Source organism: Urocampus carinirostris, chromosome 20 (genome assembly GCF_059441175.1).
Source record: "Urocampus carinirostris isolate Australia breed hairy pipefish chromosome 20, RoL_Ucar_1.0, whole genome shotgun sequence".
Lineage (NCBI taxonomy): Eukaryota > Metazoa > Chordata > Actinopteri > Syngnathiformes > Syngnathidae > Urocampus > Urocampus carinirostris.
The window spans coordinates 9,870,156-9,884,586 of record NC_142368.1 but is presented as its reverse complement, the minus strand read 5'-3'; the positions used below and the strand labels follow the sequence as shown (position 1 = coordinate 9,884,586).

At 42.5% G+C, this 14,431-nt stretch overlaps 2 protein-coding genes across 2 annotated transcripts in view; both read right to left on the bottom strand.

Moving 5' to 3' along the window:
* chga (chromogranin A) overlaps window positions 1-14,431 on the bottom strand; it is a 569,746-nt gene that overhangs the window by 162,871 nt on the left and 392,444 nt on the right. The window lies entirely within an intron of this gene.
* bcl11bb (BCL11 transcription factor B b) overlaps window positions 4,789-14,431 on the bottom strand; it is an 87,459-nt gene continuing 77,816 nt past the window's right edge. The window contains exon 3 of the mRNA XM_088324938.1: window positions 4,789-13,917. Within this exon, the coding sequence (XP_088181064.1) occupies window positions 11,858-13,917 (2,060 nt within the window). The 3' untranslated portion in view covers window positions 4,789-11,857. The remainder of the gene's footprint in view (window positions 13,918-14,431) is intronic.

The following is a 14,431-nucleotide window of genomic DNA, read 5'->3' as shown; positions in this document are numbered from 1 at the left end:
AACTGGTTGCCAGCCAATCACAGGGCACACAAGGACAGACAACTCAATCGCTCAGTCACACCTAGGGACAATTTGGACCGGCCAATTCACCTGAAATGCATGTCTTTGGCATGTGGGAGGAAACCGGAGTGCCTGGAGGAAACCCATGCAAGCACGGGGAGAACATACAAACTCCGCACAGGTCGGGAGCTGGATTTGAACCCACGACCTCAGAACTGTGCCGCACACGCGCTAACCACTGCGCCGCCGTGCTGCCCGTGTGAAAATACAACTAAAGCAAAATGAATGTTTGCCATAAACAGTTCATAATAGTCAAAACAACAAATATCAATGCGCAATAATGGTCAAAATAACAAGTCAAGTCAAGTCATGTTTATTTGTGACACCCTTATTCACAAGGAGTCTCAAAGGGCTGCACAGGTCAAAGACTATTGCAAACTACAGACTATTATGACACCATCCCCTGATCTAAAACCTACTTGAGGGCAAAGAAAAACTCAAATACCTTTGTCAGGTTAAGGCAAAGCATGTTTATTAGTATAGCCCTTAATCACAAGGAGTCGCAAAGGGCTGCACAGATCAAAGACTATTGCAAACTACAGACTATTATGACACCATCCCCTGATCTAAAACCTACATGAGGGCAAACAATACACAAACATTGTCAACATAAACTATAGGTTATTCATATGCTATAGAATAGTAGTGTGTTTTAAGCTTTTATTTAAACATTTCCACTGAGGTTGCAGATCGAATATCAGGGGGCGGAGCATACCAGAGCACCGCAGCTCGAACCTGCGGATCTCTTCTTGGCTCTTGGGATCACTAGTAGACCAGGATTTTCAGAGCAAAGGCTCCGGACCGGAACATAGGGGGAAATTAAATCTGAACGATATGAAGGATCAAGTCCATGCATGATTTTGTATACTACCAACAGAACCTTAAAATCACATGTTGAGCTAACAGGGACCCAATGCAGGTTAGCTAAAATCGGGGTAATGTGATCAAACTTTCTTGTCTTGTCCTCTTGATTTTGGACTTCAGGAGACCGGAGAGAAGCTGAAGAGCTGTGAGCTGCTGCGTCCATGCGCGCCGCCATCATCACCAAACTGGCATCTGATGCAATTTTCTTTGCAGGTGTCCAGTATTAGCAACTGAACAAACCTATCAGTACCTTATCTTCCAGAGCTGGCCCCAGTCACAAAAACAAGAACCTAGCCACTTTATTTTATCTCTTTTATAAGCTCATGTTGCGGCCGGAACGTTTGTGTGGCCCCTGATTATATAGCGTTGGGGACGTTTGAAAGAAAAAAAAAGTAGGGTTCCGTACAGGAATAATTCTGCCAAAGAAAATTGCATGATTGCACGTTTGAGGTCGGCGACGTGATTTACGGCGTGGTGGAAACGCGACGGGCGAATACAACTTTGTTCTCGGGCATGTCAAGATGGCGCCCGGAATGTCTGAGGAGATCGTTTGTCACGGCGAGCTTTTAAGACTTTTATGGTGACCTTTTTTTTTTTTTTTTTTCTCAACATGTGCGAAGAGTCATGCAAGTCCAATTGTTGTGTCAGTAGTGTTGCCACGGAGAGGATAAGACTTGTGTGGGAACATGACATCCTCTCAGCATGCACATTTCTGCTGACCAAAAGACCCCAAAGCTTCAACATGGCTCCCAGATGTCAGCCTTTACTCGGGATCAGTGTATGGCGCGTTACTGAAAAAACAGTAATCAGTTGAAGTTACTACATTTGAATTATAACTCAATTACCCCCCATGATTACTGACACCGAAAAGCAGCGTGGTCCTCCGAAAGTGACTATCTGCCATAGAGCAACTGTTTATAAGACGCATCCAGTACATTTTGATCGGAAAACTATTTTACATACCGTATTTTCCGCACTTTAGGGCGCACCGGGTTATAGGGCGCACCCCCAAAAAATTGTTTTTGGTCCTTTATCTTCCATAGATAAGGCGCACCGGATTATAAGGCGCTACAATGGGAACGTCGACAAAACAGTCAGATGATTCAGTCCAACTGATTACCCCCTTAACATTCCCAAAGCTTGCAAAGAAGCAAATACGTGTCGTAGACACGTGCGGATGCGGTGTCCGTACGATGTCACTCAAATGCATCGTTTCAAATATCATTCGGAAGGTTAAAGTCTTGGGATTCAAGAAATGTCAACCATTCCTTAGTTTCTATTTTCTTTTTCGCCCGCAACTTTATTGTGCATATGACAATAATCACGTGGAATTGAGTTGAATTCACTCAACTCATCACAGCAGCATCAAGATCGTTCTAAAACAAGATACCGGGAAAATATAAAGCCGCATAGCTCACCTAAGTTCTCACGTTGAATAATGATACGCAACCATGGTCTTCTTACAACCGTGAGTGTAGTAAATCCAGGAGAGTAAAATATTTACAACTACAGACTAATGAAACATGTTTCTTTATGGCGTAGTTTAGCAAGCTTGCTATTCAGTCATCTTTTTCGGCCAATTGCAGGCTTTGTTTTGGCACTCTAGCCTATCCGAGGCTCCGAATAACTTCAGCCAATAGCGATCGATTTAACTGATGATTGACACATCTTTTTCGGCCAATTGCAGGGTTTGTTTTGGCCCTCTAGCCTATCCGAGGCTCCGAATAACTTCAGCCAATAGCAATCGATTTAACTGATGATTGACACGTCTTTTTCGGCCAATTGCAGGGTTTGTTTCGGCCCTCTAGCCTATCCGAGGCTCCGAATAACTTTAGCCAATAGTGATCGATTCAAATGATGATTGACACATTGGTTAGCCAAAGAAACGCCGGTATATAAATCCCAGCATACACCGCGGACTACTCCACGTTCGGGGGGAAATCGAGTCGGCGGCTGTTGCGTAAGTTGCGAGACCTTGCGATTTAATATTGAGCAGTATATAAGGCGCACTGTATTATAAGGCGCATGGTCACCTTTTGAAAAGAATTAAGACTTTTAGGCACGCCTTATAGTGCGGAAAATACGGTACATAGGCTGCATTAGCTCAGGTGGTAGAGCGCTCGTCTTGGGATCAAGAGGTTGCAGGTTCGATTCCCAGCTCCTCCGTGATATATGTCGAAGTTTCCATGGGCAAGACACTGAATCCCTAATGCCCCCAATAAGCAGGTAGGCGCCTTGCATGGCTGACTACCTATTGGTGTATGAGTGTGTGTGAGTGTGTGTGTGAATGGGTAAGCTAAAAATGACAGCACAGTTTGGTCTTTTGTTTTCCAACTACAGAAAGGGACGATGCCAGGGGTTATGTGTGTGGTGAAGTGGTTTTCTACTGTGGCAACACCACAAATGGACATAAACACCCTTAAAAAGCTCACCTTGCAATCCAACTGTAAATATGTTACTGTTTGTGAACGAAAACCATTGTCTCTACGCCAAGAGAGCCACTGAGAGACGGTTGATACTTATCTATTTGCACTGCTGACTTAATTTCACATTTCAATGGAAAGTACTTCAGTTGTCTACTTGACATTGTTATAGAGAATTAGTATTTTCATTACGTTGTTGCTTTTTTGGTTTGACTCTTGGCTTTTATTCAGAAACAGTTATAGAAGAAAATGATTACCGTAGTTTTAATTTTTGTACTTTTATCTAATAAAAACATTAAGTGCCTAAAATCTTTGCGATGTGTTTATCGAAAATATAAACTAACTCAAAAGAGGGAGGATTAAATTATTAAATGATCGTGACATTGTCATGATTACCGACGTGAATCACTTGCGCCCGCTCATTTGGTGCCAATCGCTGCAGGCTCTGATTGGCTTCCTGTCCCTATTCAAACCCACTCCTTTCTGTCACCTGTTGTCAGTCTGTCTGCGAACCTCAGTGTATACTAGGCAAGCCTTTTTTGACCCTGACACCCGCCTGTCCCGTTTTTGCTCCTGTTTGTCTCCGGCTACGACCTGTTTTGATCCCGAACACGTCTGCTTCCCGTCCCGGCTGATGACCCATTTTTGATCACGACTACGTCTACTTACCCGTCCTGGCTTTCGACTGGTTTCCGAGCCCGACCACGTTTTTGCTCTCCCTGTTCTGGCTACCGACCTGTTTTCTGTCCCTGACACCGCCATCGCTCACTACGGAAGATCCACTTCCATATTCGGATCACAATCCGAGTGCGAGAGCGACTTGCTTCCTGCGTCCATCGAACACTGAATCGTGGGTGCAGCCCTTCCTCTTTCTTTCAATAAAACGTGTGGTAAACGTTACGCAATTGGGTCCTGATTCCGTTCTGGTCCTGACATTTCTAATTAAAAAGTTTTAGTATCGATTGATACTCTCCTGTATCCCACTATTACCCACTTCTATTGTGAACCATAAGCTGATCTATAACCTGATCAATACTTACTGTATAAAAAAGCATTATAATTCCAAATGGAGTCTAATGTTTTTATGTATTATCACACCGATAAAACAGTTTTTTATTAATTTTGTTGAAAACATCTGCCGTTAAAAAGAAAATTGACAGGAATTCATTTTTGTCAATGAGCCAATGTGCGTCATCGACTTTGAAATTGAGTCATTAGGTTCTTAAGGAAGTAAAAATAATTAGATTAAATTGAAATTAATGTGTGTGCGTGAGATTGTTCCAGTGTGACCGTTGTTAAAAAAAGAATAATCATCAAAAAAAGTGTGATTCACTCTGATGGAACGCATCCTTATCCGTGAGTTGCCGTGGAAACGGCGTGCCGACGACTCCATCTCGACGACGGACGAAAAAAAAAGCAAAATAAGAGAAAGGCAAGCGTGTTCAATCGTAGAGCAATTGCAACATTTATTGAAGTGTTGGCTTTCTTGTATTGATTCTTCAACACATTACAAAAATACATATATGCTCAAAACAGCAGGTGTTCTGAGATGACTTTTTTTTTTTTTTTGTATTTTTCTTTTCACAACAATGCACTCCCCGTCCCCTCTCCCCCCGCCCCCTTCCCATCCCCACCGGAAACAAAAAGCAACAAGTGGGAAAAAAAGCTTTTGTTTTTTTGTACAAAGAGCCAAAGTTAGGTTGTGAAAAGTGAAATTGGGGTATTTCTTTCTCGAATTGTGAGGGTCATCACAAAACTATGAGAGGCCGTTTGAGAAGTAAAAAGGACTTGCTCTCACAAATAAGGTCATATTCTCACACATGCACAACTGTACTCTCATGCAGACACAGTCACACCCATGCACAAACACTACTATCCTCTCTTATACGTATCACTGTGCTCTCATACTTAAACGACTATACTCTCTCACACAAACCAGGGGTCTCTGACATCTTTCCAAGATGAGAAATACTTTTTGTTACGAATTAGCACAAGGGGCACCCAGTTTGATATGCATTTTATAAATAAAAACGTATTATGTTATTACTATGTTCTTACCATGTTATTACTATTTTAATGATTGAAAATAGGGTTAAATAGACTTAAATCACAAAAAAAAAAAAAAAAACACTATAAAATCACACTGACCCAGCACCGGTGAGCTATTTTCAGAACTGCGTTGGAGACCCTTGCACTATACTTTCATACACACTCTCATACAAATTACGATGCTCTCATACACACACTGCTATATTCGCTCTAACATATATTACTATACTCTCATACACACTACCATGCTCTCACACACATACTGCTATACTTGCTCACACTTGTTACAATACTCTCATATACACTACTGTTCTCTCACACACATACTACGATACTCTCTCACACATACCACTATACTGGGAGAACTTGTAGTTTGATGTCGATCTGTTCAACACTGAGAGGTGGTGTGTGAAAAACAATAGTAGTGTTTGTGAGAGAGTATAATAGTGAGTGTGAGAGTAGAGTAGTGTTTGTGAGAGAGTAGAATAGTGTGTGTGAGAGTCAATGGTAGTGCTTGTGTGTGGGAGCATAGTAGTATGTTTGTGAAAGCATAGTACAGGCATGAAAATTCATCAAAGCTTAAAAAGGTGAGAAAAGTGTGGCGGAAATACAGTAATTATTCGAGTAAAGGCGTACTGCTAATTTTTTATTAAAAATCGGTATAAATTTGTGTTTAGCAGCCAAAATTTACCATGTATTTATTTTTTCCGATTCATAATGAAATACACCAAAGAGTTGTTTCCCTTGCAGGGTTTTTTTGTCTTTGTATTTATCTCTCAGTAACTTTCAGTTTTCTCCATCTTTTAACATCTGTCTCTGGTACTGTGAATAAAAAATGTGTGGTGATGAGATAACAACTAATGCGTGTTACACACGAGTACTTCTGAACTACACAGATTTTTCCGATTCACTCTGGGAAATCTCACAATAACTCCTACCCCACCTCAAAACGTTTTCTTCACGGATCTATATAATTCACATAGGTCACCGTATTTCTCTTCTCAAAACTGTGAATTTTTCCAAAAGGTGAGATTTTCAGGCTTGATAGTAGTGTGAATGAGAGTATAGTAGAATGTGTAAGAGGCAGGGTCGGGTAGGGTTACTTTAACCTGATTACTTTCAATTACTTTTGGATTACTCCAATACCAAATATGCTAATAAAAGACAAAAGAAACTCAATATGAATAACATGACAAAATTTTGTGCAGGCTTGGGAAGTAACGGAATACATGGAACGGCATCTCATCTCTCATCTCATCAGCTGCGCCGCTTATCCTCAGTAGGGTCGCGGGATGCTGGAGCCCATCCCAGCAATCATCGAGCAGTGGGTAGGGGACACCCTGGACTGGTTGCCAGCCAATCGCATGTTGGCAAGCTGTTTGGATTTATTTTCATTTTGTTTCTGTCGCATTTTATGTTAGTTTTGCTGGAGATCAAAGAGATCAAAGCCAGGAGAGAAAGCTTACCACGTGTTGTGAGTCATCTTTTATTCATATTTAGTTTCTTCTGTCTTTTATTAGCATATTTGGTACTGGAGTCATCCAAAAGTAATTGAAAGTAATCAAGTTAAAGTAACCCTACCCAACCCGGGTAAGAGGGTACAGTGGTGTGTGTATGACAGTGTAGCAGTGTGTATGAGAGAGTATAGTAGTGTTTGTGCATGGGTATGACTGTGTCTATATGAGAGTACTGTTGTACTTGTGTGAGAGTACGATATATGTAAGAGCAAGTATGATTTACTTCTCTAACGGCTTCTTATACAAGACCTCCGAGCAACCATAACACACACTCACACACACACATTCAAAACCTAAAACAACAAAAATGCACCAATGTCATTAAAAAAATTGTCCCTGCAAGGTTTAATTAACATGGCACCTCACATGGCATGATTGTAACTTTAAAATCCCTTCTCCGGCAGTTCACAGATGTCGTATTTTTGTAAACGCATCGCGTGGCTTCCTGATGAAAATTCAGGGAATTTTTTCCCCTCCTCCCTTATTGGAACACAAACAAGGACGAGGACATTTAGATTTTTTTTTGTTTTTTTATCTTTAATCCAAAAGAAATATGGCTCGGGCTACTTTCATGTGGCTTTTTTCTCCCCGACCCCCCCAAAAAAAGAAGACGCGGCCCCGTCCCCAAAGAAACACATTTCATATGCTTCCAATTTTGATTTAAACGACTCTTGTGAGCCTGGTCAAGGTCCCGCTGCCAATGCCGCTCACACGTCTTCATCCTCCAGCCTTTCATTTTGACAACAACGGGGTTGGGGGATCTTGGGGGGCTCCTTCAAGGTCACACAGCCAGATGTGCTCAACATTATCATAACTCGTAGTCAATCTATTATTATTCGGCGGTGATTTTTTTTGCCTGCTTGTTCATTTTCAGGCGGAATGGATTTTGTTAAGCCTCCTGTTGCACGACTTTGTCAACAACAGGATTGAAAAAATAAAAAAACGATTGGGTCAGTTCGGTTTGGGGTGTGTGCAATTTGCGTGAAATAAATGTGTTTGTTTTTTTTTGTATGCGCCGATAATTTTCTTCTGTTTTTAATATTGGACGCCTGCGAAGGAGATTGCCAGTTTGATATTTTGGCTATTATACCTTGCTAGATTTTTGTATTATTATGCTTTGTTTACATCAGTTTTTGTTGGCTAATAATGTTCCTGTTGTTCAATTTCCACACCCTTTTGGGCAGATCTGCTTTTGTAATTTAGCAGATTGTCAAGTTTATAGTTTATTAGACAATCAAAATAAGGAGAGAAGACATCAATAGAGTTTGAACTTCTAAGAAGAAGAGGAGAGGACCTAAACCTCAAATAAGAAATTCCAAACTGTTCTAAAAGCACATTTGTGATATCCCACGCCCTTTAGGGCAAATCTCTTTTATGTAACTTGTCAAATTGTATAAAAAAAAATGCTAAGATGGGATAATGAGGTCTTTTTTTTTACAGTCTTCTCCTGTTCTCCTTGCAAGTTCCTTATTCTGAGTGTTTACTAACCTATGAAATTTGCAATTTGGCATTGTATTTTTACAGTCCTCTCCTCTTCTCCTTACAAGTTCGAAATTGATTAATGTCATCTCCCCATATTTTGAGTCTACTAAACTATAAACATCGTGTACCAATAAGATTATTTTTTTTCTATAAAGCTTTTAGGAAGCATATTGTAGGTGCCGATTACTTGCTAGGTACCAGTAAATCACCGTCTATTTTAAATCCATCACAAATAATTGAGTCCAACTTATGTGAATGCTTACAGATGTAAAGGTTAATCATTTTTAACTGTCTCCTTAAACTATTTTGGTCTACAACAAAACTACTGGTTTTCTTCTAGCTTGGACTACAGATAGTCCTCAACTCATGAGCACAATGCGTTCCAAATTTGTGTTTGTATGTCAAATCACGTCCCTTTCTGATATGTAATATTATTTTATTATGTTTCAATTGAAATGTGTAAAGTTTATATCCAACAAATTGAACACATAAAAAACACGGTCTCAAAATATGAACCTGAGCGCTAAATTTTATGACATTTATGAACTACTTTCAGACTTTGGCATATGTTCATGAGTCGAATGTTTTTAAGAGGAGGACTTTGTACTATTATGCTCAGCTTGGCTGAAAACGTTGCATAATTTGGTGCAAGTCAATTCCACTTGGTGCGTATCCCCAAAAACATTAACTTGATCCAATTAAATTGCAAATAAGTTTTTAATTGAGCAGAAAATATCGAAAAATTACTCATTTTGACCTGTACTGTAACATGATGATTAAAGGGACCGTATGTATTCTTTAGCACCACCTCGTCGTAATAAATTGTTTGTTCATTCGAAAAACAATATTGATTTCATTAATGAGCAAAAATACATGAACTATCAAACAAACGTGCAAACGTTAAAAAGATTTGCATTTATTTTACATAACATGAGCCTCACCTTGAGGGAACCGACATATTTGTCTGACATCTTGCTGCTATGAGTACACAAAAAAACTGGGCAAAAAAGAGGTGGTCACTTTGAGTAGTTTGATTTCTTCCTTGTGGTTTTTATCACTCGGTTGCACTACACAATACAAGGACATCTAGTGGTCAAATAAAACACACTGACCCATTAAGGAAGGAGGTGGTGGGAGGGGCCTGAGGCAGTAATTTGCATACACACATACACACACATACACGCGCACGGTATGACAACGCAAGCAGCCGGTCTTCTTGATTGTTTTTAGGTCGCCTCTCCCAGAAAAACAGTCGGGGCGCATAGATTTTTTTTTTTTAAAAAGCTAACAAAAAAGGAGTATATTTACATAAACGGGTCTTTTCCCCTTTTACATGGATCACAAGTAGTCTTAACTTAACAAGCAGACATATTAAATATGGTGGTTCAATCCTACATGGGCGAATGATTTAAGTGCCTTTTTTTGTTTGTTTTACGTCCTGGCCGACAGCAAACACAGCAACTGTGTTTGCTTTATTTTTAAGCGCTCGTCTCTTTATAAATTCTTCTTTTTTTTTAAGGATATCAAAAATTGGCAGGTTGACATTGAGCAGTGCTGGAGATGATGGGTGAGATTGTAGTCCGCCGCTGCACTTGGCATATAGAACACATCGTTTAACTCGCTCACATGATAATAAGCGTCCTTAAAGGACAAAAATGGGCTATTATCATGGTTACTAAGGGCAACTTCTTTCCGATTCATTCGTAGGGAAACAACGTTTTTTTTTTAAATTTGCACTTTTTGTTTTTTTTTTAAAACACACACAAAGATGGATCTGCACATGCCAAATGTTACCAAAAAATCCAATAAATACAGAAATTATTGCACAGTAGAAAGGCTCCATGGAATTTTTCGAAAATCCTCAGAGGCTCTGGAGAAGTTGTAATATTCTCAGGCGACAAAGAAAAGAAAAAGGAAAGAAAGAAAAACACCAATCAGTCTTGTTTTTTTTACATAAAGAGAGATTATCCAGCCATGCCCCTTTGTTTGACAGTGGTCATAGGAAAGGCGTCTGTGGGGATTCTCAGTCATTCGGGTAAGAGACCTCTGCAGAAACTGAATCCAGGCAACTGGATTAATTGTAGTTGTCCAAAATACTTCGATTTCTAATTCAAAAAGGTTCCTGAATACTAGATGTTGGTGTGAAGCCTCCACGCAGGTTCAGTTGGACTTAAGTGTGTGTAAACATAGCAGTGTCCAAAGTGTACTTACAAATATTCCATTTGCAAGTTCTCATGCTGATAGAAATGCGCAAAGAAAACCGTAAAAATATAATGACAATGTATATGATGGTAAAAAGTACTACTACCAATAACAAATGTTGGTGTCACTCTTGTCCCCAGTGTTTCTTAGTGTCTAATTTTAATTTTCGTTCAATCCAAATATTTACAAATGTCATGCAAAAAATCTTTTGCCTTTTGTGCCATTGCATATTATTACATTTAGCTCTTAAAGGGACAGTGTGTATCACATAGCGCCTTATAGTGGAAACAAAAACTTTATTGCTGAATAAAAATATCCAGATGATAAACAAATAAACCACTACATAAACATGCTAAACTATGAGAAATTATAACCTTATCTTCTCTGTTCCTTTATCTTCTTGGCTCATACCTCACTGTGAATGTGTAAAACTGGAGTGTCATGCCCAATTTCGTTGTCACAATATGTTAACCCATTTTGTAACAATGACAATAAAGGTATATTCTATTCTATTCTATTCTATTTATTTTACTAACATGAGCCTCACCTTGGTCATCTTGCTGCTACCCAAAAACCTCAAAAAGGCTAGGCAAAAAAATGAAACTCGTGCTTTTTGTCACTTTGAGGCTCAGTAGTTTATATTCTTCCTTTTGCTCTTTAGCACTTGTTTTTGCTTGCACTAAACCATACAGCGATATCTAGTGGTCAAAATAATACACAATGTCCTTAAAAGAGGGTCATAATATATCACTTTTCTTTCATTCTGATCATTTCAAAACCAATTTTATGTAATTATATATATTATAAACCAAAATAAAATGAAATATGACACATCATCTATATGTGTATTTCGTCTAAATGCATTTTAGTAAGAAAAATGGATGACTTTTTTTCCTCATGTATTGTTGAGCTATTGGCAAAAAAATCTTATAAATCAGTTACTAATGTATTTATTCCTGGCCCGGCCTCTCTGCCATTTTACCCACCCCCGTTTTAATATGTAAAGGTGACCTGGGTGTTTATCTAAACACTCATAGTTACCGACATCAAATTTTTAGAGGATGTTTCATACTGATAGATTAAAACCTATGTCATTTCGACCCACAACATAACGGAAGGAGACTTCACACCTTCCAAATAGAATTGTAGAACTCCGAATGATGAAAACTATGAAATATCTTAAGCAACTAGGAATAATCCAGTTGCCTCCATTCAACTTGCACAGATCGCAAGGGAGAGATATTTTTGTGTTTGTGACGCTTAGCTTCGCTCTGCCTGCTCCAGTTTGACCTCGCTGGCCATCAAATGTTCGCCGTGCCACTTCTTCATGTGTTTCTCCAGCGTGCTGTAAACGCTGAAGGGCATGTGGCAGATGTCGCAGCGGTACACCTCCTTGCCGAACTGGCCGTGCGTCTTCATGTGGCGCGTTAGCTTGGAGCTCTGGGCACAAGCGTAGCTGCACAGGTCGCACTTGTAGGGCCTTTCCCCCGTGTGACTGCGCCTGTGCACCGTTAGGTTGCTGCAATTTTTGAACACCTTGCCGCAGTATTCGCAGGTGTCGTTGCGGCGGTCCTTAGAGCTTGGCGGTCTGCCGGGCCCTGGCCCACGCAAGAGGTGCGGCGTGCTGCTCCCGCTGCGGCCCGAGGCGCTCCCACCCTCCATCAGTTCCCCCGGCGGCGTAGAGAAGCGCAAGCTGCCCGTCTCGGAGGAGGAGTGCTCGGAGGAGGTGGCGAAAGGGGACTGGCGTGAATCCGTGAAACCCAGGAATGGTTCCCTAATGAAATGGCGCGAGGCGGCGTACCCGGCCAAGAGCTGGGAATAGACATTTTCTGGGGAGATGAGTGGGAGAGTGGGGGGAAGTTCCAACTGCTCCCGTTCAATTTTGATCCTCTTGTTGTTGGTTTGGCAGGGGCTGGTGATTGGCGTAGGCCGGCGCTGGAAGAGGCCTGGGAAGGACTCGGCTTCAGACACGCTGATCCTGCCATTCATCACGGGCCTTGCGTCTGGCTCTTCGGGTTCCCTGCTTTGTTCCCTGTCGTTCTGCCGCTCTCGGTCCGGATCGCCCCCGTTTGTGCTGTCCCCGTTGGGCTGCCTCTCGAGGTTCCTTTTGTTGGGGTTCAGTCTAAGATGATTGTCAAGATGGTTGTACGGGTGCATGATGCCCACCCCGCCGCTCTCACCTACTCGCTCCCCGCCCAGGTGCTTCTCCTTGGGAGACTGCCTGGTTCCATTTTCCCGGTTAGGGTTGAACTCTTGGGAGTCCTCGCTCAGGTTGGAATCTGGCCGACCTCCGTTCCTTAGCTCTTCTTCCTCCTCCTCTTCTTCTTCTTCCTCTTCCTCCTCTTCTTCCTCTTCCTCATTGTCCAACCCAACGATTCTGCCGTCGGCTTCTTGGAGCTTGTCTTCGCCCTCCGCTCCTTCCCCTCTGTTTTCCGCCTCAGGAGAGCCGCCCATGGAGCCGGACTTGTTGTGCATGTGAGTCTTCATGTGTCTTTTGAGCTTACTGGCTTGGGAGCAGGCGTGGTCACACAGGTGGCACTTGTACGGCCTCTCTCCGGTGTGGCTGCGGCGGTGCACGATTAGGTTGCTCTGGAACTTGAAGATCTTGCCGCAGAACTCGCAGGATTTAGATTTCCCTCCCGATTGGTTCTGACCCTGGGTGTCAGGGGGACTGGAGGAACCATGTCCACCCTGGGGAGTGGTCTGCTGTGGGGCATAGGTGAGAAAGGCTGGCGGCTTGGAGCCCGGCTGGAAGAGCGTGGGACTTAGCAGTCGGTGCATGGGTGGCACGCGATTGGGTGACAAGGGTGGCGTGGGCCCTCCGTTGTTATTTGTGTTGCCCGCCAGCTCCCTTAGACGCCGGGAAAAATCCATTGACGGCGGCTCCATGGGGGTCAGGCGCATCACTCTCTCGAAGGCACTGGGGTGCTGGGAGAGAAGCCCCATCTCTTCGGGACCCAGTCTCTCCATTGGGGGCCTCGGAGGGGGAGGTGGACTCACAAAGGGTGGCGTGGCAGGCAGCCGGGTCTCCATGAAGCCAGGCGGCGGGGGATGTTCCCTGAGCAAGGGTGCGGCCATGCGTAGGAGGTGGAAGGGGTTGGTGGTGTCGCCCAAGAAGGTGGGCAGCGGCGAGCGGGGCAAGGCATCTGCCCCTGGCGGGGGTGGCAGGGCCATCCGGGGGGTGAGTGAGCAGTTGGCCAAGTGGTTGTCCAGGTAGATGCGGATTCCATGAGTGTGCTGGGCGTGCTGGAGGAGGAACCATGCGCTGGTGAAGGTTTGTTTACAGCTGGTGCAGATGTAGCTGGATGGCTCGTCTTTTTCTGCAGGTGACACAGAAGATATCATGAGTTAATATATTTTGTCCTATACATTGGAATCTGATTTGTACCAGAATAGACAGAGCAAAATATCAGGGCCCCACCAATGACACATGGAGTTTTTCTTATTCCTGATTATTAGTGGGGGTAAATGGAGGGGTTCCGTTCTCACCTCTAATTGATAAATTAATGAAAAGATCCAGATCGTGTGTATCTGTTTGTCCGTCTTTGTGCACGACGTATTTGCAAGTGCATGCAAGCGTGCATCGGGGAGGCGGGGCAAATGCAGATGGCAGGTAGCGCCCTAAGGCCACAACACATTATGCAAATTTTGATGTCAGCCTCGGCTTTAATATACAGATCCATCTCGTCTTTTCTGTCATTTCCATATGGAGGCGCAGGGAAGAGGTGGGGGCACGCATGCAAAAAGGTGGGGGGCGGGAGTGGGGACAAACGGGTAAATGCGGGATGTTAATATAAAAAGATGGAGGGGTGATATTGGACAAAAAGCAAGACG